This window comes from Haliotis cracherodii, unplaced genomic scaffold, assembly GCF_022045235.1.
Source record: "Haliotis cracherodii isolate W230 unplaced genomic scaffold, xgHalCrac1.p SCAF_8, whole genome shotgun sequence".
NCBI classification, from domain to species: Eukaryota; Metazoa; Mollusca; class Gastropoda; order Lepetellida; family Haliotidae; genus Haliotis; species Haliotis cracherodii.
This window is the reverse complement of record NW_027266341.1, coordinates 47,697,106-47,724,990: the sequence shown is the minus strand read 5'-3', so window position 1 is coordinate 47,724,990 and position 27,885 is coordinate 47,697,106. Positions and strand designations below refer to the sequence as shown.

Genomic DNA, 27,885 nt, shown 5'->3' with positions numbered 1-27,885 from the left:
TGCACAGTTCAGTGCAGTGGACAGGTGAACCAGGTGCTTATCCATTAGATCTACTTGCTCAGTTCAGTGCTGTGGTCCGTGGTGCGGCGGGGAATTGGCATCCACTTTAATATTATTATATCGATCACGAATATCCACAATCCCTTACATTTTGATGACCAAAATTATATTTGAAGGACAAATGTTGTTGATTATATACTGATGATACGATTACAAAGCAGGATGCATAAAAGTCCAAACAATGATGCGAATGTTGCACAACTGGAATACACACACAATGTACATGACGCTCACTCAACACACATGAGAGCGCATTAATCCTAAAACATGTCAACATTTCCAACTTCTCTTAACACATTTAAGAGCATAAAGCTTAATCAATACACTTTTAATGATTGTTAAGTCTTCCGTGCAAACAAGTTATTTGTAATCCGAATTAAAAGAACAAGCTGTGGTACTTATTGCCAATTAGCAGCGCACATGCATTCATGTCGTATGTCTTGTTTTCTCGGGAAGGAAAACAGCGCCAAATGTTTGCAGACATAATTATCACTTCCTTGATGCTTAGAAAAGTATAGGAAATATTGACATTTTACAGTTGTGAATACTGTTGGTCTCAGACATATGTGTCGTTACAACGGGATATAATCAATTGAACTGCACGGAAAATTGTAGATTGAAGAAATTTATTTGAGAAATGTTGACAAAGCCACCACAGCATTATCAAATATATCCACGACAACCTGCTATATTATTACAGTAAATATGCCATCGAGGAAATGATAATATGATAATACAAAACATAGAATTAACGAAAACTAACCTCGTCTTCAGTCCCAAAGCATTGAAAGTTTCGATCAGAAGTATTAAATTTTCATTCTGGCTATTTTGTCCTTTAACAAATAATGCAGTCTGGACAGGACTAGTCACAAGTGTGTGTGCGTGTGTGTGTGTTAGTGTTAGTGTTAGTGTGTTAGTGTTGGTGTGTGTGTGTGTGTGTTAGTGTTAGTGTGTGTGTGTGTTAGTGTGTTAGTGTGTGTGTGTGTGTTATTCTGTGTGTGTGTTAGTGTGTGTTAGTGTTAGTGTTAGTGTTAGTGTGTTAGTGTTAGTGTGTGTGTGTTAGTGTGTGTGTGTGTGTGTGTGTGTGTGTGTGTGTGTGTGTGTGTGTGTGTGTGTGTGCAGGGTCCCCCACCTTTTGGAAACCAAATGTAGTATGGTGTAGGCAGTAAAATTATCTGAGAGAGGGTTTTGATATTTTGTGTCGAGGGGCCCAAACCTTTTGAAAATTTATGAATTAATAGACTTTATAGCAATACATATGTTGAGGGCAGATGCAAACAGGTGGGGTTAGGGGTAACGGTGTTGGTGAGCATGTGGGTGTTGGTGGGTGTGGGTGTGGATAGGTGATGTATGTTCGTTGGATGGATATGGTGTGTGTTGTGTGGTTAGAGGAGGGCGTGAATGAAGTATAGACCAAATGGGACAAGACAAGAGACTTCAACAAACAGTAAGATGACAGGTTATAAAGTGTACATGGTGCTGATCTATGCCGTATCCTGTCTACATCCTCTGTACTTGCATCCTAGCAAGTCTCTCGGGGCTGTAGTCCGGCGGTGGAACACTCCTGAACGTGACAGTGTCAGAACACTGTGTGATGCTGTATTGGTTCGTGTGATTTACTTGGTTATCTCCCTTATCGTTCCTTTCCACATCCGGGGTATAGCCGGAGTTAGCGATGGCATACGTGGACCGCTTCGTGCCCGTGGTGAGAGAACCGTCTTCATCCCTGGCATAACGCCCTGTCCGAAACTCAGGATTTGCTGGACCCCAATCTGATGTAGGTTTCAGGGAGTTTCTCTGCAATAGTTAATGCGTGAATGAGTTGAGGTGTTCTATGCCGCGGTCAACGGTAATCCAGGTTTGGAAAATGATCGATACTAGACCAAGCATATTTGACTAAATACAAATACGATCCAGGCCGTTGGGCGGTGTTATGTGGTTCTATTACAGCTGCTCTTAGTTCTGTAGACTTATATATACATAGCATGATTCTTTAAAATATCTTCATTTTACTAGTTGTTACACAGTAAACATGCTCTCTCACATCTTGCTTGTTTACAGTGTCATCACGTTTCAATTCTTAACTGATGGGAAATACAACTTAGTTTTGCAAGAGTTTGTAAACCTAGAGATACTGATTACATTAAGATAAATTTTCTAGACCAAATGACGTTTTATACAAAGAATAGCTATATATTTTTTAACTGTTTCGGGTGGTGTCATGCCGGATTTGTTCGAAGGAAGACTTTAACCTCAATGTTAATTCTGAAATAAATGTAAGAACGTCACCAACAGCCTGATTTTCCCAAATATAGCCAAAACCATTGGAGTAGAGCAAGTGCTTAATCTTAGATAACCAGTTGATCTTTCCATTATTTGCAAATAACAGCAACACATAAAATATTTTCACATATCCTTTTTCAGGAATATTTACAATTCGACACCAGTCTTTACAGACGTCTGTAAGCATATATATAGAAGGGATATACCTCGACCACCGATCTAATGCAGTCACCTCTTCCGCCCAGCAATTCTAAATATTCAATAAGCTTCTCATACTCAATGCAAAACTGCTAAAGTACTCACTAATACACAACAAACTGTAGAAAACGATTCGTAATAAGTGACATTGTGTAAGTGAAAGTAGTGCTCTAGTGGTCGTGGCCTGGTTTTGTAAGATTTATAGAAACACAAATCTATTGATTTCAAACTCAGTATATATAAATAAGATACTGAAGGATGTATTCGATTGTTGGAAGAAAAAGTTCGGTCAACAATCGTTATAATATTCGTCTTTGTATAATGCACGCCAGAATCCTATGATTGTGGGTTTGAAACGTCTGGTAAACGTCTGAGACCTGCATCACTTCGGGCTTTCCTCCCACATTAAGCTGACACGCCGCGTTATAACAGTAATACTGTTAAAAACGGAGTTCAACCCAACTCACTCACTCTCTTTTACGTGTCTGAGTTTCATTCCAATGATAATTATCATCTGAAGCATTGACATGTGTCTCTTGAGTTGAACTCTACACAGAGTGGGGCACTTTGACTCGTAAAATGCAAATGGACATTTTCTCAAGATCCTTCATTGATAACAACAACAGGAGGAACTCACGAAGCCGTATCTGTGGACCTGGACGGAGGCTACAACGATGATGAGCAGCACGGGGAGGCCGACCATCACCCACCCCACGCCCTGGGCCCACGTGGGGAACGTGTAGTCTCCGTACTTAGCGGGCGAGTTCTGGACACTCGAGATGATGATGATGAACTGGTGGATGACACAAGGCAAGAAAAAACTCGTTTGGGTGCAATTATGGCTAGGTTAATTGTATGTCTGAATACATGTGCATTAGTATCTCAACAGCTGAAATGTTGTAATGCGTGCAGTGTCAGTATTAATCAGTATCAACAATTCCGTAATATGTCTTTTTGTTTTTCTTTGTTTTTGTTTAACGCCACACTCAGCAATATTCCAGCTATATGACGGCGGCCTTTAAATGGGCGAGTCTGGACCAGACAATCCAGTGATTGACATCTTGAACACCGATCTACGCAGTTGGGATACGATGACATGCATCAACCAAGTCAGCTTGCCTGACCACTCGGGGCGGTCGGGTAGCCTAGTGGTAAAAGCGTTCGCTTGTCACGCAGAAGACCCGGGTTCGATTCCCGACATGGGTACAATGTGTTGAGCCCATTTCTGGTGTCCCCCGCCGTGATATTGCTGGAGGATTGTAAAAAACTGCGTAAAACCACACTCACTCACTCAAATCCCATTACTCGCCTCTTACGACAAGCATGGGTTGCTGAAGACCTATTCTTACCCGGATATTCACGGGTCCTGTAATATATCTAAACATATTCTTCCATTAGCGTACACATTAGGGTGAACCATCTTTGACACAAATCGGACTGTGTGAGGTTTGTTTGGATACTCGGTGAATTCTATTGTTAAAATTCAAGTCTCATGGGTATACACAACTTTGGACAGATCGTTAATGCAAGTATCGTATTCAAAACATCGAAAGCGGCGCTTAAATAAGGTTTATATGCACTTTTGTTCTGTCTATCAATTACTAAGGCTGAAACGTAAATACAGAGGAGGCGGGGCCTATATATAGAGAGGCTCCGTATATGGTCCCGTTGGAGGATTACCTCCAGAATTACACACTTGATCGCACCAACCCGCCCCTCGGTTCACACTACAGCAGGCAAGTCCACGTTCACAGTCATGGTCGGCTGCACACGTTCTCACCAAAGCTGACCTACTCTTCACCCCTTTTAACACTTAGACATTCACCTATTCACAATAAAACAACCTTCATTCGACCCTGTACTTTCCTTCGTCTGAGTCTGATTGAAGACGTAAACTATACTCCTCTATCTTGTCACAAATACAGACCTTAAAATACGTACTTTTAATGATGAGTACGTTTTCACACTTTTTCCCCGGCCATCGTATTGTACATCATGCTGGCTACATAATGATGTAAGAGATATCTGTTTCTATGTTTCATGATAACTTGAAAGGTAGATTGAGACACTTTACCATTAACTCGGAGATAAGTGAGCATGTGCAGAGTTCCGCAACTTTGTCGTGCGAGGATTCTGATTTGGGTTCAATTCCCGGTTTGTTTGATGAACAAGAAGGATTAACTTACCAGGATAGTTGCTGGAGTCAGGACAAACCACGTGACCATCCAGTACACGTTTGGCTTGTGTCCAATCATCATCTCGATGTCAGCCATGAACTTCCGCATACCTGCACCGTGAATAAGTAGAGATATTACACGTCAACCTTGATTCTCCTCACACCTGCACGGCAAATCAGTAGAGATAACATATACAAGCCTTGACTCTCCTCACACCTGCACCGTGAATAAGTAGAGATATTATACGCCAATCTTGACTCTCCTCACACCTGCACCGTGAATAAGTAGAGATATTATACGCCAATCTTGACTCTCCTCACACCTGCACCGTGAATAAGTAGAGATATTATAGGCCAATCTTGACTCTCCTCACACCTGCACGGCAAATCAGTAGAGATAATATACGCCAACCTTGACTCCCCTCACACCTGCACGGCAAATCAGTAGAGATATTATAGGCCAATCTTGACTCTCCTCACACCTGCACCGTGAATAAGTAGAGATAATATACGTCAACCTTGACTCTCCTCACACCTGCACGGTAAATCAGTAGAGATATTATACGTCAACCTTGACTCTCCTCACACCTGCACCGTGAATAAGTACAGATAATATACGTCAACCTTGACTCTCCTCACACCTGCACGGTAAATCAGTAGAGATATTATACGTCAACCTTGACTCCCCTCACACCTGCACCGTGAATAAGTAGAGATATTATACTCCAATCTTGACTCTCCTCACACCTGCACCGTGAATAAGTAGAGATATCATACGTCAACCTTGACTCAACTCACACCTGCACCGTGAATAAGTAGAGATATTATACGTCAACCTTGACTCCCCTCACACCTGCACGGCAAATTCAGTAGAGATATTATAGGCCAATCTTGATTCTCCTCACACCTGCACCGTGAATAAGTAGAGGTATTATACGTCAACCTTGACTCCCCTCACACCTGCACCGTGAATAAGTAGAGATATTATACGCCAATCTTGACTCTCCTCACACCTGCACCGTGAATAAGTAGAGATATTATACGTCAACCTTGACTCTCCTCACACCTGCACCGTGAATAAGTAGAGATATTATACGTCAACCTTGACTCCCCTCACACCTGCACGGCAAATCAGTAGAGATATTATAGGCCAATCTTGACTCTCCTCACACCTGCACCGTGAATAAGTAGAGATAATATACGTCAACCTTGACTCTCCTCACACCTGCACCGTGAATAAGTAGAGATAATATACGTCAACCTTGACTCTCCTCACACCTGCACGGTAAATCAGTAGAGATATTATACATCAACCTTGACTCTCCTCACACCTGCACGGTAAATCAGTAGAGATATTATACGCCAACCTTGACTCTCCTCACACCTGCACGGTAAATCAGTAGAGATATTATACGTCAACCTTGACTCAACTCGCACCTGTACGGTGAAGAAGTAAGAGCTAATATACATGTCAGCCATGAACCTCCGTTTACCTACAAGGTGAATACGTACAGATAATATATGTAAGCACTGACTCCCCCTCACATCTACACGGTGAATAAGTACAGATAATATAGACCAGCCTTGACTCCTCTCACACCTCCACGTTGAATAAGTGGAGATAATATATACCAGCCTTGACTCCCCTCACACCTGCACTGTATATAAGTTGAGATAATATATACCAGCCTTGACTCCCCTCACACCTGCACTGTATATAAGTTGAGATAATATATACCAGCCTTGACTCTTCTCACACCTGCACTATATATAAGTTGAGATAATATATACCAGCCTTGACTCCCCTCACACCTGCACTGAATATAAGTTGAGATAATATAGACCAGCCTTGACTCCCCTCACACCTGCACGGTGAATAAGTACAGATAATATATACCAGCCTTGACTCCTCTCACACCTGCACTGTATATAGGTTGAGATAATATAGACCAGCCCTGACTTCTCTCACACCTGCACTGTATATAAGTTGAGATAATATATACCAGCCTTGACTCCTCTCACACCTGCACTATATATTAGTTGAGATAATATATACCAGCCTTGACTCCCCTCACACCTGCACTGAATATAAGTTGAGATAATATATACCAGCCTTGACTCCCCTCACACCTGCACTGTATATAAGTTGAGATAATATATACCAGCCTTGACTCCCCTCACACCTGCACTGTATATAAGTTGAGATAATATATACCAGCCTTGACTCTTCTCACACCTGCACTATATATAAGTTGAGATAATATATACCAACCTTGACTCCCCTCACACCTGCACTGAATATAAGTTGAGATAATATAGACCAGCCTTGACTCCCCTCACACCTGTACGGTGAAGAAGTACAGATAATATATACCAGCCTTGACTCCTCTCACACCTGCACTGTATATAGGTTGAGATAATATAGACCAGCCCTGACTTCTCTCACACCTGCACTGTATATAAGTTGAAATAATATATACCAGCCCTGACTCCCCTCACACCTGCACTGTATATAAGTTGAGATAATATATACCAGCCTTGACTCCTCTCATACCTGCACTATATATAAGTTGAGATAATATATACCAGCCTTGACTCCCCTCACACCTGCACTGAATATAAGTTGAGATAATATAGACCAGCCCTGACTCCCCTCACACCTGCACGGTGAATAAGTACAGATAATATATACCAGCCTTGACTCCTCTCACACCTGCACTGTATATAAGTTGAGATAATATAGACCAGCCCTGACTCCCCTCACACCTGCACGGTGAATAAGTAGATATAATATAAGCCAGCAACGAAGACCTGGGATCTGCTTTTCAGGAGTACGGAGAAGCTCTCTTGATGTAGTAATTAAATGAAAGCGCCATGCGCCAGCCTCAGCATCCCGCTACTCACCGTACACATACATGAGGCAGATGATCTCCGCCAGAGCCACTATCATCAGGTTGTAGTTGCCACAGTACCAGTCCATCAGTGTCAACACGTAGATACCACCCTAGACACAGAGATAGCCAGGAGTTAAATACTCATTGTACACGCAATGTATTAGAGAAATGCACAATTTGCACATGCATGAAACAATATTTTTTTATGAATTCTTTATTCGGTACTTTGTACTCATCAGGCCCTTTGTACAAAATGTATGGCATATGTATGGCAACAGTCACAATGATAAAATGCGTATTCTTTCTTCTTTACTGTGATACAGATATTTAACGATATTAATAATTATTAGCTGTAGATAAAAGAATATCAAACTTATGCACATTTGGGTGTAGATAATATTTTGAAGGAATATAGACATGGCGTAGGTGAATATATGCAGGGCACACTAGCAGGAAATGAAACTCGTCTTTTATTAGGCCAAATTGACATAGTCTGCAAAATCTTTCTTCACGAGGGATGTTAAGTTTTCTACCAGTTTCTATTTCGCGCCAGTGTGCACTGCACCAAACCTTGACATACCTGTCCGAAATTTACTCAAGGTTACACAATACAAACATTTCACAAATATTTTCACTTCAACGTTAATTTAAAATGAGAATAGGACATTTTGGAGCTATTACATAAACTTCTATGCCATATTTGTTTTTCAAACGTTGTGACAAGTAGATTATTTCTCATTCAGGGAAAGGTACAACGCACTTTATTCATTGTTCAAGCTAACCATGGTTCATAAACAGTGTGTTGGCGTTGGTGATGTGTTCAGATAAACCTGAGTTATGTGTAAATTTAGTCCATTAAATGATTTCGACCTTATTATAAGCATGTGTTCAGGAATCTCTATCAAATAGTGATGATATCAGGAGTTCGCGAAAAGGTTAGCGTATCCTGCCCGCGTGCTTACACCCATCGTCTTAAGACCCGTGAAGGTCCGGGGTAGAATAGGTCTTCATCAACCCATGTTTACTGTAAGGGTCGACTAACGGGGTCGGGTGGTCAGGCTGGCTGAGTTGGTTGATGCATGTCATCGCATCCCAATTGCGTGGATCGATGTTCGTGATGTCAATCACTTGATTGTCTGGTCCAGACTCGATTATTTACAGACCGCCGTCATATAGCTGGAATATTGCTGAGTGCAGCGTTGAACAGTAAACAAACAAATAAACACCTGTCATAAACACATGCAAGTGCAAATCAATTGTTCACCATGAAAAAACACAAAGTAAATAATCAAACATAAGTTTTGTTGCTGGTGCATCCAATTTGGAAACGTCCTCCACTCGTCTATCCTAAGGCATTGAAGCAAGAGTCGTTGAAATCTTCGTGGAAAGTGCATGCTTGATTGTACCCTTACAAGTTGGGAAATGAAGACCTAAGAACCTACCGTGGTGACTTGTGGAATACCCAACAGGAGGCCGACTGCACAACAGAAGAAGGTGAAGGACGCCTTGTTCTTCCGGAAGAATTTGGGATGTATGTCGGAGATGCCACTTATCACTGCCTCCATCATGGCAAACTACGGACAAAGGTCACATAGGATATAACCTATAGATTCATCTAGCCTCGTTCATGGGGTTCTAATGTCCGGATCTAAGGTGACTCTGTGGACAATGCAGTGTCATATATAAAAATCCCCTGGATTTGGAAATACATGTATTTCTTTAATAGCGTACAGAAATCTACTTCATCCTGATAAAGTACATATATCAGACAAATTTCACGTTTGTAACTAATAACATTTTCTAAACATTTTCTGCGTGTATATGTACCTGACTGTCCAGTCCCACAGTAAGGATCATAAAAAAGAACAAAAACGCCCAAAACGAGGACTGTGGGAGCCGAGCAAGTCCTTCTGGGTAAGCGATGAAAGTAAGACCTGGTCCTGTGAAGAAATGTGTGAATCAGTGCGTTAAGGAGTTGACCAATTATAAGTGAATTATTTTTATAAAATCATTCTGTGCTATAGACAAATTTATTAATCCATTTTCCTGATTATATGAACATACGTCTAGTTGCCTGTTTGAATTGACAAAATGTTTCAAATCAGTAAACGAGAGGATAGAGATAGAGATAGAGATCACCTTGATCCACGACGTCAGCGATCTCCTGGTTCGTAGTATACGCCATGTAACCCAGCAAAGAAAAGATGGCGAAACCAGCGAAAATACTCGTGGAGCAGTTAATGACAGCCACCACAATGGCGTCTCTGGAAAAAAAGATGTTATATGGTAACTAAAGGTTAACATATTTAAGAAATAAAGTTTGCTCTACCTCTATGCATAGTGTAATAAAGTATAGTTTTGCCATGAACTGCTATGGTTAAAGTGCGAGTGCTTTGACGTTATAACAGTTCAGGGCAAAAGAATACTTTAATATACCATACATGGGGGTAGAGCAAACTTTTTTTACTTTTCTAAGATGCCAAATAACCTGCGTTTTATTAGAGATGGGTTTAAAAAGAAAGAGAAATGAGCGGTGCCCTAAATTAAAAATCCACGAACAGGACAAACTGACGGGCTGTTCCACCTAATTGCCTGTTGCCTGTAAGAGACACACTTACGTTTTAAACACATTACAACAGCTCTAAAATGGGTTGTTTATTGTTTTAATAGGACACATTTCATTATCCGCTCAGTATGTGGTTATCCATAAACACATGCAGCAATAAGAAGACTTCTGAAATTTAAGTTTTTATGCTAATTTGCTTCAATTATAGCACGTGACTCGAAACATTCCACAAGCGCATTGTGGGGCCGAGCTAACATGCACAATAGCTAATATCGCCGAAGTTCGGTGTCGCTGGTTATTGTGAGCTGAATTGAGTTTATGTTCTACAAGTTGCAACTTTGTTTGTTTCCGCCACTAATGTTAGCAGACTGCAGCAACTGCAAGCCATGAAATAGTGTGCTTATCGAGCTGGGTGCGCTATATGATAGCGAAACCGACGTGAATCGACGGCCTGGGGTGTGATATGGCGGACGAAAACATGGGGGAAGAAGAGGAACAGTGGCCGGTTTGTTTGACTGTTGTATATTGTTAAATGCCGTATGCTGAGCAACAGGTGTGCATGTATGTGGATATGAAACTTTTCAAGGATTGTTCATTCCTTTGTCACGAGAGACATAACTCGTAGAGAACCAACGCCTCGGAACCTAGGACAATTCTGTGACTGCTGTGGGACGATGGCCTATTGTCATCCGCAACACATTAAATTGATGGTATGATAAGTTTAGGTACATTTATTCGTCTCAATAAGCCCTTTACCAGAACGTGCCCGTCCACCATAAACGACCTTGGCCTTGACATACCTCGCATTGAAAAATGTCGCGTCATTGATTTAGCAGACGATGTAGAGGGAAAAATATCATATTTATAGATAATCAGATCGCTGGCTTTTTTTCAGAGCGGGGTATGTCAAGACCATGGTCGTCTATGGCGGACCAGACGTCAGTACTACAAACACAGCCAGGGTGATTTAGTCCATCGCAACAACAACGGCACAAATGCCATAAACTACCACCCAGCACTAACACTATCAACACCAGCACCATCAACATCAACTCAACACGAACTCCAACACCAAACCAACAACACCATTATCCACACCAACACTACAACACTAACAGAACAAGCGCAACCCCATCCACTACCATCAACGCTACAGCTACCACCATCGCCTTCAACATTGCAGTCAGAACCACCACCACTGCAACAACAGCTACAAACACCACCAACATATCCACTAGCAGGAACACTACAGCTGCAAACACCACCACCAACAACACAACAGCTACAACCACCACCACCACCACAACCCCCATCAACACTACAGCCACAACCACCTCCACTACCATCAACTTTGTGGCACCAACCAATACAAACAACAACAACAACAACAACAACAACAACAACAACACAGCCACAACCACCACCATCATCAACACTACAGCCACCACCACCACCACCACCACCACCATCATCAACACTACAGCTACAACCTCCAGCACTATCAACACCACAACCACAGCCACAACCACCACCAACAACAACACTACAACCACAACCACCACCAACAACAACACTACAAGCAAACAACCACCACCAGCAACACTACAACAACCAGAAATACAACCACCATCAACACTACAACCACAACCACAACCACCACCACCAACAACACTACAACCACAACCACCACCACCAACAACACTACAACCACAACCACCACCATTAACACTACAGCTACAACCGCCACCTTTAACACTACAGCTACAACCTCCGGCACCATCAACACAACTACCACAACCGCCACCACCAACAACACTGCAACCACAGCCACCAGCACCAAAAACAACACTACAACCCCAACCACCATCATCAACACTACAAACACCACCACATCCTCGACCATCAACACTGAAACAATAACCACGACCACCACCAACACGATCACAACCACATCTTTCACAAAACAACAAGCGTCTGAACCTGTATGACCAGCCTCACGACCTAAGCTACAACCCCCACCACCATCAACACTACAGCCAGAACCACCACCACCACCACCACAATCAACACTTCAGCCACAACGACCACCACCACCACCACAATCAACACTACAGCCACAACCACCAGCACCACCACCATCAACACTACAGCCACAACCTCCACCACCATCAACACTTCAGCCAGAACCAGTACCACCATCAACACTACAACCACAACCACCACCACCACCATCAACACTACAGCCAGAACCACCACCACCACCATCAACACTTCAGCCACAACCACTACCACCACCACAATCAACACTACAGCCAGAACCACCACCACCACCATCAACACTTCAGCCACAACCACCACCACAATCAACACTACAGCCAGAACCACCACCACCACAATTAACACTACAGCCAGAACCACCACCACCACCACCATCAACACTACAGCCACAACCACCACCACCATCAACACTTCAGACAGAACCAGTACCACCATCAACACTAAAACCACAACCACCAGCACCAACAACAACACTACAACCACCACCACATCCTCGACCATCAGCACTGAAACAATAACCACGACCACCACCAACACGATCATAACCTCATCTTCCACAAAACAACAAGTTTCTGAACCTGTATGACCAGCCTCGCGACTTCACCAATGATCACAGCAACCACAACAACACCAGCAGTCTTTCTACATGCACCTGTAGCAGTTGTTGTTGAACTTATTGTAGCTCGCCATGGTGGGCAAGGCGCCGAAACCCACCCCCAAGGAGTAGAATATCTGTGTGGCTGCTTCACCCCATACCTGTAACCATAGAATCATCAAGATAAAGACTCAATATCATACCGATATATCTACACTCGTCTGACATGGGATCCATACAACATTTTCTGTTTTAAAATACTGACCCGTTTAATGTACTGATCAATAATATCGAACACACGGGTTCAGTTCGTACGATCAATATGCTATTTACACAATTAATTTTGTAAATTAATAACAGCACAAGCAAACGGTGCAGTTATTTTCTTACCTTGGCTTCCCGCAGTTTCTCAGGCTGTGGCACCACATAGAACTGTATGCCCTTCTCGTATCCTGGCAACGTCAGGCCCCGGATCAGGAGGATTAGTAGGATGACGAAGGGGAAGGTGGCAGTGAAATACACGACCTGGAGTGAGTGAGTAAGGGGCATTTGACACCAAGAAATGATCCAGCAATATCGTATCTATAGAAACTATGAATGAACTTCAACGATGTAAAGAATCGCACACAGGGCTCTGGTGCGATCGGTCTTAATTTAATTACAAAGTTCCTTAACTGCTTACCAGGGTGAGAGAGTGAATGGAGAGTGGCAGCATACGCGGTCAGGGGTACGAGGGGATATAAGAAAGTTTGAACCTGGCCTTGTTCTTATGATTACGTGTGGTATATATCACTACTCAGCTGCGCGTGTCGAGTCATCTTTCACTGTTTGGCCAGTGACTTTCTGATAATTTAATTCGACGGAGGTACCATATTTCTTAGCATTGAAATAAACAAACTCAGCATAGAGCATATTTTAACCCCAGTGGGTCTACTACCAAAGAAGGGGGCACGGGTGGCCAAGTCGTCTAAGGCGCCGCGATTCGCTGTGCAGGGTTGCGTCCCTTGGGGACGCCAGAAAACTATGATTGTGGGTTCGAATTCCGGTTCGCCCCGATTATGTTTCTAGGTTTGTCAGCACTATACCCGTGCTCGTGGGTTTCACCGAAGTGGTAAACGTCTGAGACCTTCATCACTTCGGGCTTTCCTCCCACATTAAGCTGACACGCCGCGATATAACTGGAATACTGTTAAAAGCGGCGTTAAACCCAACTCACTCACTACCACCAAAGAATATTGATGAACGGTTGCGTGCTGTATTAGGCTGGATGCCTCATCATATGCGACAATTACAATAAAACGCCGTTCGACCCACCACCAGCGACACAAATGAACAGATATCGTCCACATTACACTCCATGAGTTGGAGAAGAACACATGCTTCTTGTATCCTTCATGAACGTCTAAATCTGTCGAAGGTTTGTGCCCAAATGGATTCCTAAAATTAATCTGGCGAAATAATGGCTACGCAGGGCACTACATCTAATGTCCTGTTAACCATATATAATCGCAACCCGATGTTCATTTTAGCCTTGTTAAAAGGTGATGAAACCTGGATCCATCACTATTATCCCCGGAGCAAACAAGAATCCATGGAGTGGACGTTTATAGTTCATAGCAAAGGCATAACACACACATGGATTACTTGCCATGGAGAACAACTATGTATGGTTGACAGTATGTCAACTTATTGAAGAGATTGAGTCGATCAAATAAATACATAAATGTACAGTGTACAATTCCAACTATATCATCAGCATGTGTTTTTGATTTATTTTAGTGATGAGAAAGCAATAATTCAGTTCTATATATGCTAGACTCACATCGACGACACTAGAACTATAATATGTATTTACACTTTGGGCAATTGCAAGAAAGTACGTGTAATATCAATCCCTGTTCTCAGAAGACGATAGCATACCAAATTAAGCAAAGGGCTATGTACTCAAAACGAACTGAATTTGTGTAAAGTGGAAGTTTATGTTAAATCTGTTTTCAAGAATGTTGATGGCTTGCAAGATAAAATCATAATTTTGAAGTTAAGGATAAAACATGTCTTCAAGGTTTACATTTTCAACCTAAAACGAGGAGTTTTTTTTATTAACCGTCTAAATGCAAGAAATGTCAGAAAAAAATAGGAAAACATCGGGATACCTTATAGTGAAACAATACAGTGTGTCGCGGTATAATAGGTATTCAATCAAAGAAAGAGAGAGAAAGACCACTAGCAACATGCACACAACTGAAGTCATAACACATAAAATTGAACAACATTTTATAAACTGGCTCAGTGGGAAAACAGTGGTTTTCAAAACTTAGGTTCAGAGTTTGATTCACGTCATAAATGTTCATGTAAAAAGAGAACTGTAAATTATAACCAACCAAGAATCCCATTCATTTCGAAAGGCCAGTTTATGAAACTTCAAATGTAAAACATACATGTAGGTCTTAAAATTCAAATGTTATATCTCTGAACAGCTCTAACTTGTAAATAGTACCTCTCACAAGATTACGATGAGATACGACGATACATACAATATAATAGGCAAAAGTGGCAGTAGGTTTATAAGCATTTTGAATCACTACTTAAATCTAAGCCAATATGTGCTCATGTTTTTGTCTTCAAATGAAAGTTAAAAATAAATCCCTTTACGAAATAATTTAGATACAATTGCAAACTAAAGATTGTGTATATTCCAGGTTTTAAGAAGTTTATATTGCCGGTAAAATCAATCTGGAAAACATCAGATTAAATAGGTTTTTCTGCTTTTTGGTGTCACACAATTGAACTTCCCTATATATATTTGGACATGTTTTTGTTTTGATTGAGATCGAGTATATGGCTCATCATCGAGCTTATGTTACAGCGTTTACATGTTTCAAAGATCTATGTATAGTATGTATTGAATAGCTATGTATCAGATATTTGTTATGGCAATTTTGTCACAGGCTTTCCCCTTCATCATTATTTTCGATTATTTATTTTAGTTTTTCGATAAACAAGGTGAACAATTGATATAACAGTAATTACCACTACCGTTATCAGCAGATATCCCACTCAAAACAGTAACGCTTCATTTAAATTAAGAATAACATCAATTTCCTTTCCTTGTACAGCCATAAAATAAACAGTTGAAAAGAGATCGATGGCGAGGATCTGATCTTTACAGGGGACGTTACGTCGCGTGTGTCTGGCCTACCGCTTCACATGGAGTTTATGAGTTACTATTGTATTGTATCTATGTACATAATTGACAGTGTTAAATAACGTAAACGGTTGTTTTCTGCTGTCTATACAGTATTCTGAATAACCCCGTGAAGATCCGGGTTGGAATTGGTCTTCAGTCACGCTTGTCGTAGAATTCGACCAACGGGATCGATTGGTCAGGCTCGCTGACTTGTTGATGCATGTCATCTGATACAAATTGCGTAGATCGATGCTCATTATGTCATTCACTTGATTGTCTTGTCCAGACTGTAGCTGGATTATAGCTGGAATTTTGCTGTGTGCGGTGCTAAACAACAAAAGGCAATCATATATACACACCAAGTGTTTGAACTCCCATAGTTAAGATGCACATTGAAGTATGACATACGTCGTACCCTAAAAAGGCATTCTACAAATTTTCTACTCCGTTCCGTGGTGCAAAAAGACAGGCACTAGGCTATAATCACGACAAGAACTTCTTGAGCTACATTTTTCAAGATTGATAACAACGATGCCTTTTTCAAAGGTTAAACAAGTTCGTTTCTAAAAGAAGAAACAATATTCAGATTGTCAGAGAAATTGTTCATCCGAACAATATATATATTGTAGATATGGTATTGAATACGCAATGAACGGATACCCCTTCCTTCGATCAATTCCCTCAAACAATTTTCTCACATGTTATCCATATATTGAACTCCAAATGAGAAAAAAATCGAAATTTGGGACAACGGAATTTACACACATAGTCGTACGATAAGATAGTTTAGTGTAAAAACGCCCAACGGCGATACTTAAGGAATATTCATCTATGAATAGCTATCAAAAGTAGAAAAAGAGAGGCCAAACAAAACTGAAGCAAATAAAATCTGTAAAGACCACACTTGCGCGAAAGTTGGCCGAAACGTTCAGTATTGAAAATCACCATTCTAGGATATTGAATAATATATTATTGTAAATAAATTGGGTTTTGCGAAATGTTTGGTCTCTTAAACAGCGACTGTAAGACATTAAGGGGTGAGTTTAAAGGTCGCGGTGAGCGGTATTACAGTTACATCACAAAATAGGGATGAAGAGCCTGAAATAGTTTGGCTAAATGTACCTGATTGATGCTGATAGACAGAGATCCTTATCGGGGCAAACCTGGGGGACTGACCGAGCTACATGTAGCACGAGCAAGGGGCTCAATTCTGTACAGTGTCTGTAATCCTCTCTCAGATATCTTTGGTAACAAGGCAATAACACGGTACATGATAGTTACAATCATCCATATCGTAAACGTGATGACACACGAGTGTGTTCACTACTGTAGCGTATGGTAAGAAGCGTAGCTACCTTCCCCGAAGACTTGATGCCCTTCAGGAGACAGAAGAAGATAAGAACCCATGCCAGGATGAGGGTCACTACAAGCTTCACGCTGACGTCGCCAAGGTCATGGATTCCGCTTGATTCGTGTAGACGTAGCACAGAGCGCCTGAGTGGCCCATGTATATATGATAAACAGATTGTTCAAATAGATACTATGATTATCGTAAACTTAAAACAATATACGTGAATATTACGGAAATTGAATAATTTTAATATGACAATGAACGTTAGTAGTTTGTGGTCTAACAAAATGTGTAGAGTGGAATTTCTTAGTCGTGAATATAGTCGTTTAAATCCAAGGTTCGACGTGATTATCATCCCTTCCATCCTGCTCGTGGGCCTCAACGAGCAGTCATGGTTTGGGTCTTTCCTTCTAGATTAATCTAACACTCCATGATGTAGATGAGATACAATTCAAGGCGGCGTTGAACCCATCTCACTAACAAGCTTTAAAGTAGTCCAATCTCATTAAAATCAGATTTTAGTTCTCGCTGTCGCTAAACAAAGATCTGAGGACATCCCATTACGGGTCACGTCAGAACGACCTTTCGCGACTTTTGACCGACCAATGAAATGACTGACAAGCAATCGACATTAGCCAATCAGAAGGCAGCTTTTTCGAGCTTTACGACACTAGTTTCAAACTGGCGACTACGCTTCAAAACATATTTAGACGTATTCTCGATTAAAAAAATTAAAACTGATGAGAAGAACATTCTGGAATGGCTTATATATGGCCTAGATTGTATGAATATAATCATAAAACCCGTAACTGTCGTTCGGAATACCCCATGTTAAATATTTCGTGGTTGCATGATTAGAAAACACATTCCGACTGTCACCTTCATGATCTGGTAAGCGACGCTCTGATTGGTTGGATGAAAAGTCGTTCTGACGTGACCCTTAATGGGATGTCCTCAGGTCTTAGTTTAGCATAGAGAGAACAAAGATATGATTTTAATGAGATTGTAAAGTAGTCATATATTGAACAGAATAAATTGAACATCAGTTGTTTCATACATTACCAACGACCGTGCCTTCAAATAAAATAATCTGATATCCTCTAAATCAGTATTTCAGTATGTCATGGCGTGCCAGTTTAATGTTGGAGCCCAAGTCGAGAACCTTTACCAATTTTGTTGAAGCAAACGAGAACATCAGAATCGGGCGAAAATTAGAATCGAACCCTTGACCAGCGGAACCCGACATGAGCCAAAACTTTGAACTGTTCCTGGGACCACGGAGCCCCGGGTATCCCCATCATAAACTGAACCCAAACTCACGTCCAGTACTCCTCGCTGGCGGACGTGTACACAAACTTGCAGGAGTCGAACGCTCGGTCTGACAGCATGGTGGAGTTGATGCTGTCAAAATGAGGCAGCAATGTACTGTTGGAAGTGACGACGGACACACACGTGCTGTTGTATAGCTCCTCTAGACAAATGAAAGTAACAACGTGATACAATAATTGCTGGTCGTTCAAAGGAACATGTTGACAGATATATGGAAGACGGCATTCTCACTATAATAAACAGTACGTCAGGTAGCAAAACGGTAAATTGCAGTTATCTTAGCGAGAGATACATTAATGAATTATGAATGACTCTCATGTCTGTTTAGATTCGTTATTCAAACAATATTCTCATCGTGCTGTGCAAACGCCATTTTCATGTATGAATAACTTCTTGGGAGTCGTGTGCCTTAACCACTCACGCCATGAATGTGATTCACACTACCAGGAATGTTCGACACGTGTAGGTAACCGGAATGTAAGATAATTGACACTAACCATGATGTACAATATTTGACGGTAACAGGAATGTTCTACACTTCACGGTAACGCAAAAGTACTACACTTAACGGTTACCATAAAACCACGACGCATGATGGCAACAGGAATGTACGACACTTGATCGAAGGAGCAATGTTCTACACTTAATGTCAACAGGATTGAACGAGTCCTGGCGGTAACAGGAATGTACGACACATAACGGTAACAATAATGTTCGACATTTCCCGTTGACAGGAATGTTCTACACATCACGGGAACAGGCCTAGGGATGTACGACATTTGACATTTTAAGGAATGTCAGACAAGTGACGGTAACAAGAATGTTCGACATTTTACGTTAACGGATTTGTCCGACACTTAACGTAAACGGTGATGTCCGACACGTATTGTTAACGGAGATTTCCGACACTTAACGTTGACGGAGATGTCCGACACTTAACGTTAACGAGATGTCCGACACTTAACGTTAATGGGGATGTCCGACACGTATTGTTAACGCAGATGTCCGACACTTAACGTTAACGGGAATGTCCGACATTTAACGTTAACGGAGATGTCCGACACGTAACGTTAACGGAGATGTCCGACACATAATATTAACGGGGATGTCCGACACTTAACGTTAACGGGAATGTCCGATACTTAACGTTAACGAAGATGTCCGACACTTAACGTTAACGGGGATGTCCGAAACTTAACATTTACGGAGATGTCCGACGCTTGACGGGAACAGGCCTAGGAATGTACGACACTTGACATTATAGGAATGCACAAGTGACGGTAATCCGAATGTTCGACACTTGACGTTAAAAGGACTGTATGACATCGAAGACATACGACATGAATACAAATCTTATTATCCCGAAATAGATTAATCCCGAGTTCAACCGCGGTTAGTTGTGCAGTTCCGGTGGCATATATATGTCATGTCAGCATTATACCACTTTATCACTTCCAGTTTTTCTCCCACAGTAAGCTCATATCCATTTATAGCGCATCAGACAAACTCACACACTCACTCACTCACTGAAGCACGTACCGTACATGCTGTCTAGCCTGGCGGTCTCGTTCATCCCAGTGAGGTCGGGAAACGCCTCTGTCCTACACGTGTCCGTATTCCACGTGTTCGTACATGTCGCCCACGGCACCTCAAGGTCAAGGTTGACAAGGGAGACAAACAAGTAGTACATGGCGTAGGTAATGATGATGTTATAATAAATACAAATCATACTGCTGATGGTAACCATGGCGATCCCAATACCTGAGTGAGAAATGGAATAGAGCATTAAACCTATGTACACACTACTTGACGGAGTGCTACAAAGAAGCCAGAGGAGAGAAAGAATAACCCGTTAGTAACAATTACCATTGGGACATATGTAGATGTATATCCAAAGCTACATTGTACATGTATTTCATGCATCACCGTTAATGCCAGGTTTGTGAACTATATGCCAACAGATTTATACCAACACGTGGGAAGTAAGACTGGAGCAATCACACTCTTCATAATTTTATTATGAAATGCATTGAATATCTACCATTACAGACACAAATACAAAAAGGTTATTTAAAAAAACAACCTTGAAACATTTCCGACGTCGTTAATGCATTCGGGACACACTAGTGACGTTGAAAGGATTGTTATTTTGTTTATAATATTTTCAAAACATGCTGGGGAAACAGGGGGGGAAGCCTACCTGTAAATATAGGGCTGACCTTCCACACAGTGACCGGCCCCTCGGATGAGAACTGACCAACGGCCAGCTCCATGAAGTACAACGGCAGGCCAGCAATCACCAGCATGATGAGGTACGGGATCAGGAACGTAGCTGGTGGACAGTATCATTCGCTGTTAATGTGTGTTAGTGTTACTGGTACTGGTACCAGGAATGATTTGTAAAGAGGTTGTACATCCGTTTATCTTACCTTGTCAAATACTTCAATGTTATTTATTGGTCAGTTTCCATGTATTAACGGAACAAATATTCCCCGCCGTCATGGCAACTGACATTTTACCGTTCTTTTTCCGACGTCTGTAATCTCTGCAATTCATGCACACTATTAATATTGACTTTAGATGTACGTGATGCGCACAGCCAAAATATAAACGAATACCCTTTTGTTGTGTAAGTACGGTAAAGGATAAATGATACGGTAAGATAAATTAGTTTTAAACGTATCCCGCGGGGAAAGCGGTTTGATGCACATAGCCACACAAAGAGTATATCAAACCATATTCACCGAGAGAAAGTACACGAACTGTAACCTGATGTCGAGTCATGTCCCGTTAATTCCAGCGTGCAGCACGCATTGGTGTTGGACAGAAGCATGTATTGAACACTGTTCATGACTACAGATGTTAATATCTAAGACGAATGGAAAAAACATAAACAGCAGTTCCAATCTTTGTAGCTTTACTGCAAACTTCAACACGACTAAAAGAGTTGTATTGTTTAAATATAGAGTGAGTATGGTTTGACGCCGCGTTTAGCAATATTCCAGCAATATTAAGGTGGGGGCACCAGAAATGGGCTTCACACATTGTGCCCATGTCGGGAATCGAACCAGGGTCTTCGGCGTGACGAGCGAACGCTTTCACCACTGGGCTACGCCACCGCCCCGTTTCAATACAGAAGTTGATTGTATCATTACAGGTATTAATAATTCCTCATTTCATATTCAAAATGGTTTGTATTTGGCTGCGCTGGAATAAAAATGTCTTCGACAAAAACGATTTTCATTAATACCCCTGCAGTATAAATCTGTTCAAAGCATTGTATCATTCTAATACTAACTACCCAGAGAGTATTCCAACAGCCTTGACAGTAAATATATCCACGCAGCCAACTAACTCGCACAGGGTCGGTTTTGTTAAATATCTCGGAATGTATCACCCAGGTAATACTTTGACTCAAATCCTGAAAAAGCATAATAAAGCTAAAATTGACACAAAAATGCGCTAGTATGAAAAAGTAACGTCGTATTTACGCTGAAAAGCATCTAGTTTTCAACTCGTCTCTTTTGCGCCAAATGACACCAAAAGTAAAGTAAACAATATTGAAGTATTATTGTGTGTCTGAGTCATTAACGACTGTGTTCCGGAAGAACTTCGGTGCGTGATATAAGTTAGATTTACTTCAAAATATTATTATAACTAAAAGGGCTAAAAACTAAATCATGCTCTATATGCTCGGGTAAAATCAGACATTTTACTGTCCAGCTTGAAAATAGCTGTTGCTTCCAACCAACTTTCGGTTTTGCATGGACAGCGCTTGTGAACATCTTTCTTGGTTGTAATATCTGTTGAAGTTTGTTTACAAGAAATGTATTCAAATAACATAATCATTGGTCGAGAAAGGTATGTTGAGAAATACCTCAGTAAGTCAGTCACAATGACAGCGCGTCGTAATGCATTTACTTCAAGTACACGACGTCTAAATGGCCGACACGATAAACGTGACGGGGGAAATTTCCGAAGTTGTTAATGAACCTGTGGCGGTTACGTGGGGTCGTCATCATTGAAACTAAAAAAATATTTTATGATAAACCTAACTGAGCTTTTCTTAACTTAAATGCCACAGGGTATCCTACTTTAACGTGGCTCGGCACATGGTACACGTTGTAACTGAACAATAGGTTAATGTTTTTGATGTGCTGTTTCTGAGGTTAAGATGGTTGTCATGAACAGTGGAATTCTAGCTCAATTCAAATCTTGCAGCTACAAAATGATTTATCTTACCCCCCTCACAAAAAGTTGCGATTGGATTTGAAATACTATGTAAATATAGTTCTGAGCGCGAGAATAGATTCCTTACAATCCCCCGCGTAGAAAACAGGCTGCACTTAGATTTCTTGGAGAAAAAAACCCTTATACCCCGCCAAGAAGAAAACGACGCACGAGTTAATGAAAGTCACGTGCCACAGCACAAGATATAATCAGCTCAGTCGAACAGCTGCTCGATTGAGCTGATGTTATCTTGTGCTGTGGCACGTGACTTTCATTAACTCGTGCGTCGTTTTCTTCTTTTCAGAAAATTTTCAATTCGTGTTAATTCTTTTACAATGGCAGATTGAAACATGTCGGTACGAAAAAATCGTTGTAGCAGTATCACAAGGTACAGATGTGGCTTTATCGGTCCCTCGGTGGGTGTTACCTACGGTAGGACGCATAAAAACACATAGATCCCTCGTGATACTGCTACAGCTTATATTATTCTTAAGTTACAATGGTCGATCTCAGTCAATCAAACTGTTGTACATAGATAGTGTTACAAATATGAATTATCGCTACCATATGCTGCCAGTACCTTTTGGACAAAACTGAAGTCTTTTCCGGATGGTATGATCTTGTCAGTGACCTTAAAATGTGACTATGATACATCTCCTTACGCACACACGGTATTTATATAGCAAAACATCACAGGTTACATCTGGATACTTCCCCTTGACCCGTATTTGCACACACGAAACGAGTAATTTCTGACCATTTCAAGTAGCCAGGTCAACACGTCATTACCAGAAGTATCATCATCATTATCATCATCAGTAGTAGTAGTAGTAGTAGTAGTAGTAGTAGTAGTAGTATTGCTAAATTGTAAAAAAATAAATTGGGTAAATAATTATTAATCTTATGTCCTAGAGTTGTCTCCCCTTGGGCAGCAGTCGATACTCCTTGGCAACATTACCTCCTCCATTTCTGTAGACCACATAAGGAAACCTCCAGATGTTGCCGAGTCCCACGGAGAAACCCACACAGGACAGGATAAAGTCCAGCTTCTTGCTCCAGGTTCCCCGTTCTATCTCCTCCTGTAAGGTAGAAAATCCCCCTCAAACACAAGGATATCAATGTACAGGTACTGATTCCTGTAATTATTTAAGGATTGACTTCAACATTTGTTGCGTTAATGGAGGTGAAAACGTAGACCGATGTGCTCACTCTGTTAATCCACTATGTGGATTTCAACACACTGGCACACTGCTCTTTACGTTTATACCACAATAAACACAAACAATTATTTGGCACGAAACAGGCACGCATCACCGTTACGTTAAAGTGACGATATGAATTGGCATGAACATAAATTTGACCCAGGACCGGATTCACAAAACAACCGCAGGTCTAGGACTGCCATTAGACTAAGTAAAGGTATACGAGTATGACAATGATTGTATGCAATATTGTATGTGTACCTTGATCCACAAAGCAACGACAGCCCTACGACGATCGCAACTCCCATACTGTAACATTGATAGAAGTGAGGTGTACTCAATGGGACTGTTCGTATTTTCTGGGCCATAAGATATGCTCATCACAATTGAGTTTTACTGTTGAAAGCAAAGTCCTGGATACATCACGGACACGTAATTACACGACCACACGAAACAACTTTCATGTTGTTTCTCATTCGAGATGCCTTTATCTGAGTACCTCAGGTATTTAACGAAGTACTTCTGAATTCCACCCTCTGGTGACAAGGAGTTCTTTCTACCCCTGGGTGCCTCATCACGTCAGAGCAAAGAGGCTAGAATGTAAGAGCAATCCTTAACAAAGGACAAAATTTGACTGATTTCTCAACTTTGTACACCAATATCACACAAGGCAAACTGAAGGAAAAACTTCATTCCTTGATCCATGGGGTATTTGTCACAAACATGATGACCATATATATTATGGTCATATGCTAACTTCAGTGCTTCAGAACAATTTGTCAAAAATGAAAGCAAATGTCACCTGAAGTTTACTGAGAAAACATTATGTGAAAGGCTGGACTTCCTCATTGATAACATCTATTTCAAATTTAGGGGTGAGACATTCAGGCAAGAAGTGGCGTCCCCATGTAGGCACCAACTGTATTCCCCTTTTTGCTTATGTCTTTTTTATGCTTTTGAATCTTTCTGCTCGGATTCCGCAAAGTCAAAAACGAGGTAATGTTGCAAAGAAGTTTCACTTAAGCTTCAGGTATATCGTTAGCGTCCGATATCGTTAAAAAAGGTCAATAGCTAATTGCCTTCCTCAAATTTACCCTCCTGAACTAGAATTAAAAAAGAACAGTGAGACTGCCACGTCTGCTTTATATTTAGACAAAAGCATAACCTTTCAGGATGACAAAAACCTCTCCACAACTTTCCCTTTATGTCGAGTAATATTTCAACAGCTACAGCCTTTGGTGTTTACATTATAAACTTACAAGGTACAATCGAGCATGTTCTTCCTGCGCATATTTCAAACAAGGAGGGGCGGTCGGGTAGCCTAGTGGTTTAAAGCGTTCGCTCGTCACGCCGAAGACCCGGGTTCGATTCCCGACATGGGTACAATGTGTGAAGCCCATTTCTGGTGTCCCCCGCCGTGATATTGCTGGAAAACTGCTAAAAGCGGCGTAAAACCATACTCGCTCACTCAAACACGGTCATGCTCAAAAGTTGTTCGATCAAAATGACAACAATCAAGGCCCCAGTAAAGCTTTCAAAACGTTATATGGTACATATGTGTAGGGCATTTGCAAGTTAAAATATCAGTGACGCTCACTCCTAGTGATACGCTCACATTTTCGCGAACACCTGGTATTATCACTATTTGATAATGATTTAGATGATATAGTCGGAATTGTACAATCGACTCTAGTTTTAGCAGAGATTTCGTATGAAAATGGAAAGGCGTGTATCACAATTGACTCACTTACCTAAGAATTTCAGATTAGATAGCTTCATCTTTATGCATCAGTTAACCTTGATGATTCATGTATTATGAGTCAATAAATTGTGAACACGTGAGTAGGCGTGCCACAGGAGCTGATTGACATAGTAGGCGTGTCACAGCAGCTGATTGACATAGTAGGCGTGTCACAGCAGCTGATTGACATAGTAGGCGTGTCACAGTAGCTGACTGGCAAACGATGTTGCCTGCCCGCTGTGTCTGTGTCGTTCATCAGGGATGTAATAAAACACGTCCTTCACGGAATTACTGCTCATTAATGCTACGACAGGGCGCTCTATTGTATCCAGCATTCTTCCATTTGATTTTCAATTCAGTGGTCAAAGTCTGTATGTTTTTTCACACTTTATTGTTTAAGCGTATTCCCACTCAGTCGCTATGACATGGGGTCAGTACGAAAACATGATTTCAGGGGAATTGGTCGTGTTTCATAAATGATACGGTATGCTCGATTTAAAACGTTAAATATTCACGTGCATTTGAATGAATACTTGAAACAATGGAACGATTGCATTCCAGAGATATGGCACAACAACATCTTCAGATGATGTACATAGCTACAATTAGCCATAGTATATCAGTCCCGTGTTACGAATATTACAATTATGAGTACATTTACAATTTCACTTTGAATGAATTCATAGAAATGTGAAAATGTACATTTTGTTTGGTCTTCGATGTGATGCGAATATACGGATTTGAAATTCCAAACATGTGCAAAACGTTCCCACCAATAATATATCGCAGTTGGTTGTGTATAATGTAGAGCTATTTGCTCTACTCCAGCTTAATACTTAACTTGAAGGCATTTGTCGGATGACCTATCTAAACCCGTACAAATGACCTCCTCTAAAACATAATTTATTACCACATTTAATAACCATATATTGTCCAAATTTGTTCATCTGTTATCTTGCAAGGTCATATGGTAAGGACGGTCTTACGTATAACATACCACGTACGTGCCATACACAGACTGCCAAGCGTTCAACTTACCTCCTTGTCCGAGGCCATCGTGTAGAGAATGAAGGTGAGCTACACAATTGGGAAGGAGACACTTCGGCAAGCGCAGGTATTCCACAAGATTAAGACTCTGGTAGACCCCAAATGTAAAGTCCAACACGTTACACGGGAGTTCCTACTACCATAACACTGCCACGACAATGTGGACCTCACCAGCCATTGTAGTCCCATCACGATCCAGGCACCTGCCGTGGCATATTAATTTATATTTCTACATTGTAGATGACGCTTTGTTTCGTAGGTGTCGTAGGGAACGTTGGCAAGCGAACACGTACATGTCCCGGACAATTCTATTTATTCAATATTTTAAAAATATAATGGACAATATCATTTCCATAATAATATAATATATCTCTTCCTAGAGGAGTCCATTGTAACGAAGAAACCGGAACGTACAGAACTAAATTGTGAAATCAGCAAAAGACCACACAAGATCAATGAATAATTCATATATTTATTCACAGAGATTTAGGTTTGCATTCGAAAAGGAAATATATTAGGTCAAATAAGAGACGCGGCTATAATTAACGTGCCCTAGAATTAACGTCAGTGCACGCACGAATGTTCCGAATATTGTCACATATTGAATAGTGTTGAATGTCTTGAAAGAGGCCTGTCTTTATTCCCGAGCCCAGAATAGTGTTAAAAGAGGCAGGAATTTGGTGTTTACAAACAGGCATCCAAACAGAACTTGGCAAGTAGACCAGAGACAAGTGAGGTCGGTAAAAGTCTGGAATCGCTCGCTTATCGCTCTTATATTGTTACAGCCAGGCTTTAGAAACTGTCGCATCCAGAAACATCTAGAACGCCCGCTGTGCTCAACAAGGGTAGATAACCCCAATTAGAAGAAAACTATTCTTGACTGATCCACTGGCTGCTGTTGACTGATGTTCAAATCCCTCCACGACTTCTCTTGACACTTTCTACCAGCAGTTCTATCAGTTTCTGCC

The 27,885-nt window shown here is 41.2% G+C and overlaps 1 protein-coding gene across 1 annotated transcript; it reads right to left on the bottom strand.

Moving 5' to 3' along the window:
* Positions 1–1,560: 1,560 nt before the first annotated feature.
* Positions 1,561–26,926, bottom strand: LOC139450078 (sodium-dependent proline transporter-like). Its single transcript, XM_071231719.1, has 15 exons — positions 26,909–26,926; positions 23,886–24,006; positions 20,898–21,029; positions 20,237–20,458; positions 18,689–18,839; positions 17,373–17,511; positions 13,221–13,355; positions 12,888–12,991; positions 9,751–9,875; positions 9,439–9,551; positions 9,054–9,185; positions 7,622–7,721; positions 4,728–4,828; positions 3,179–3,334; positions 1,561–1,857 (listed from the first exon to the last, which is right to left on the bottom strand). Exons 1-15 carry the CDS (start codon positions 26,924–26,926, stop codon positions 1,561–1,563), a joined length of 2,046 nt encoding a protein of 681 aa, XP_071087820.1.
* Positions 26,927–27,885: the final 959 nt, after the last annotated feature.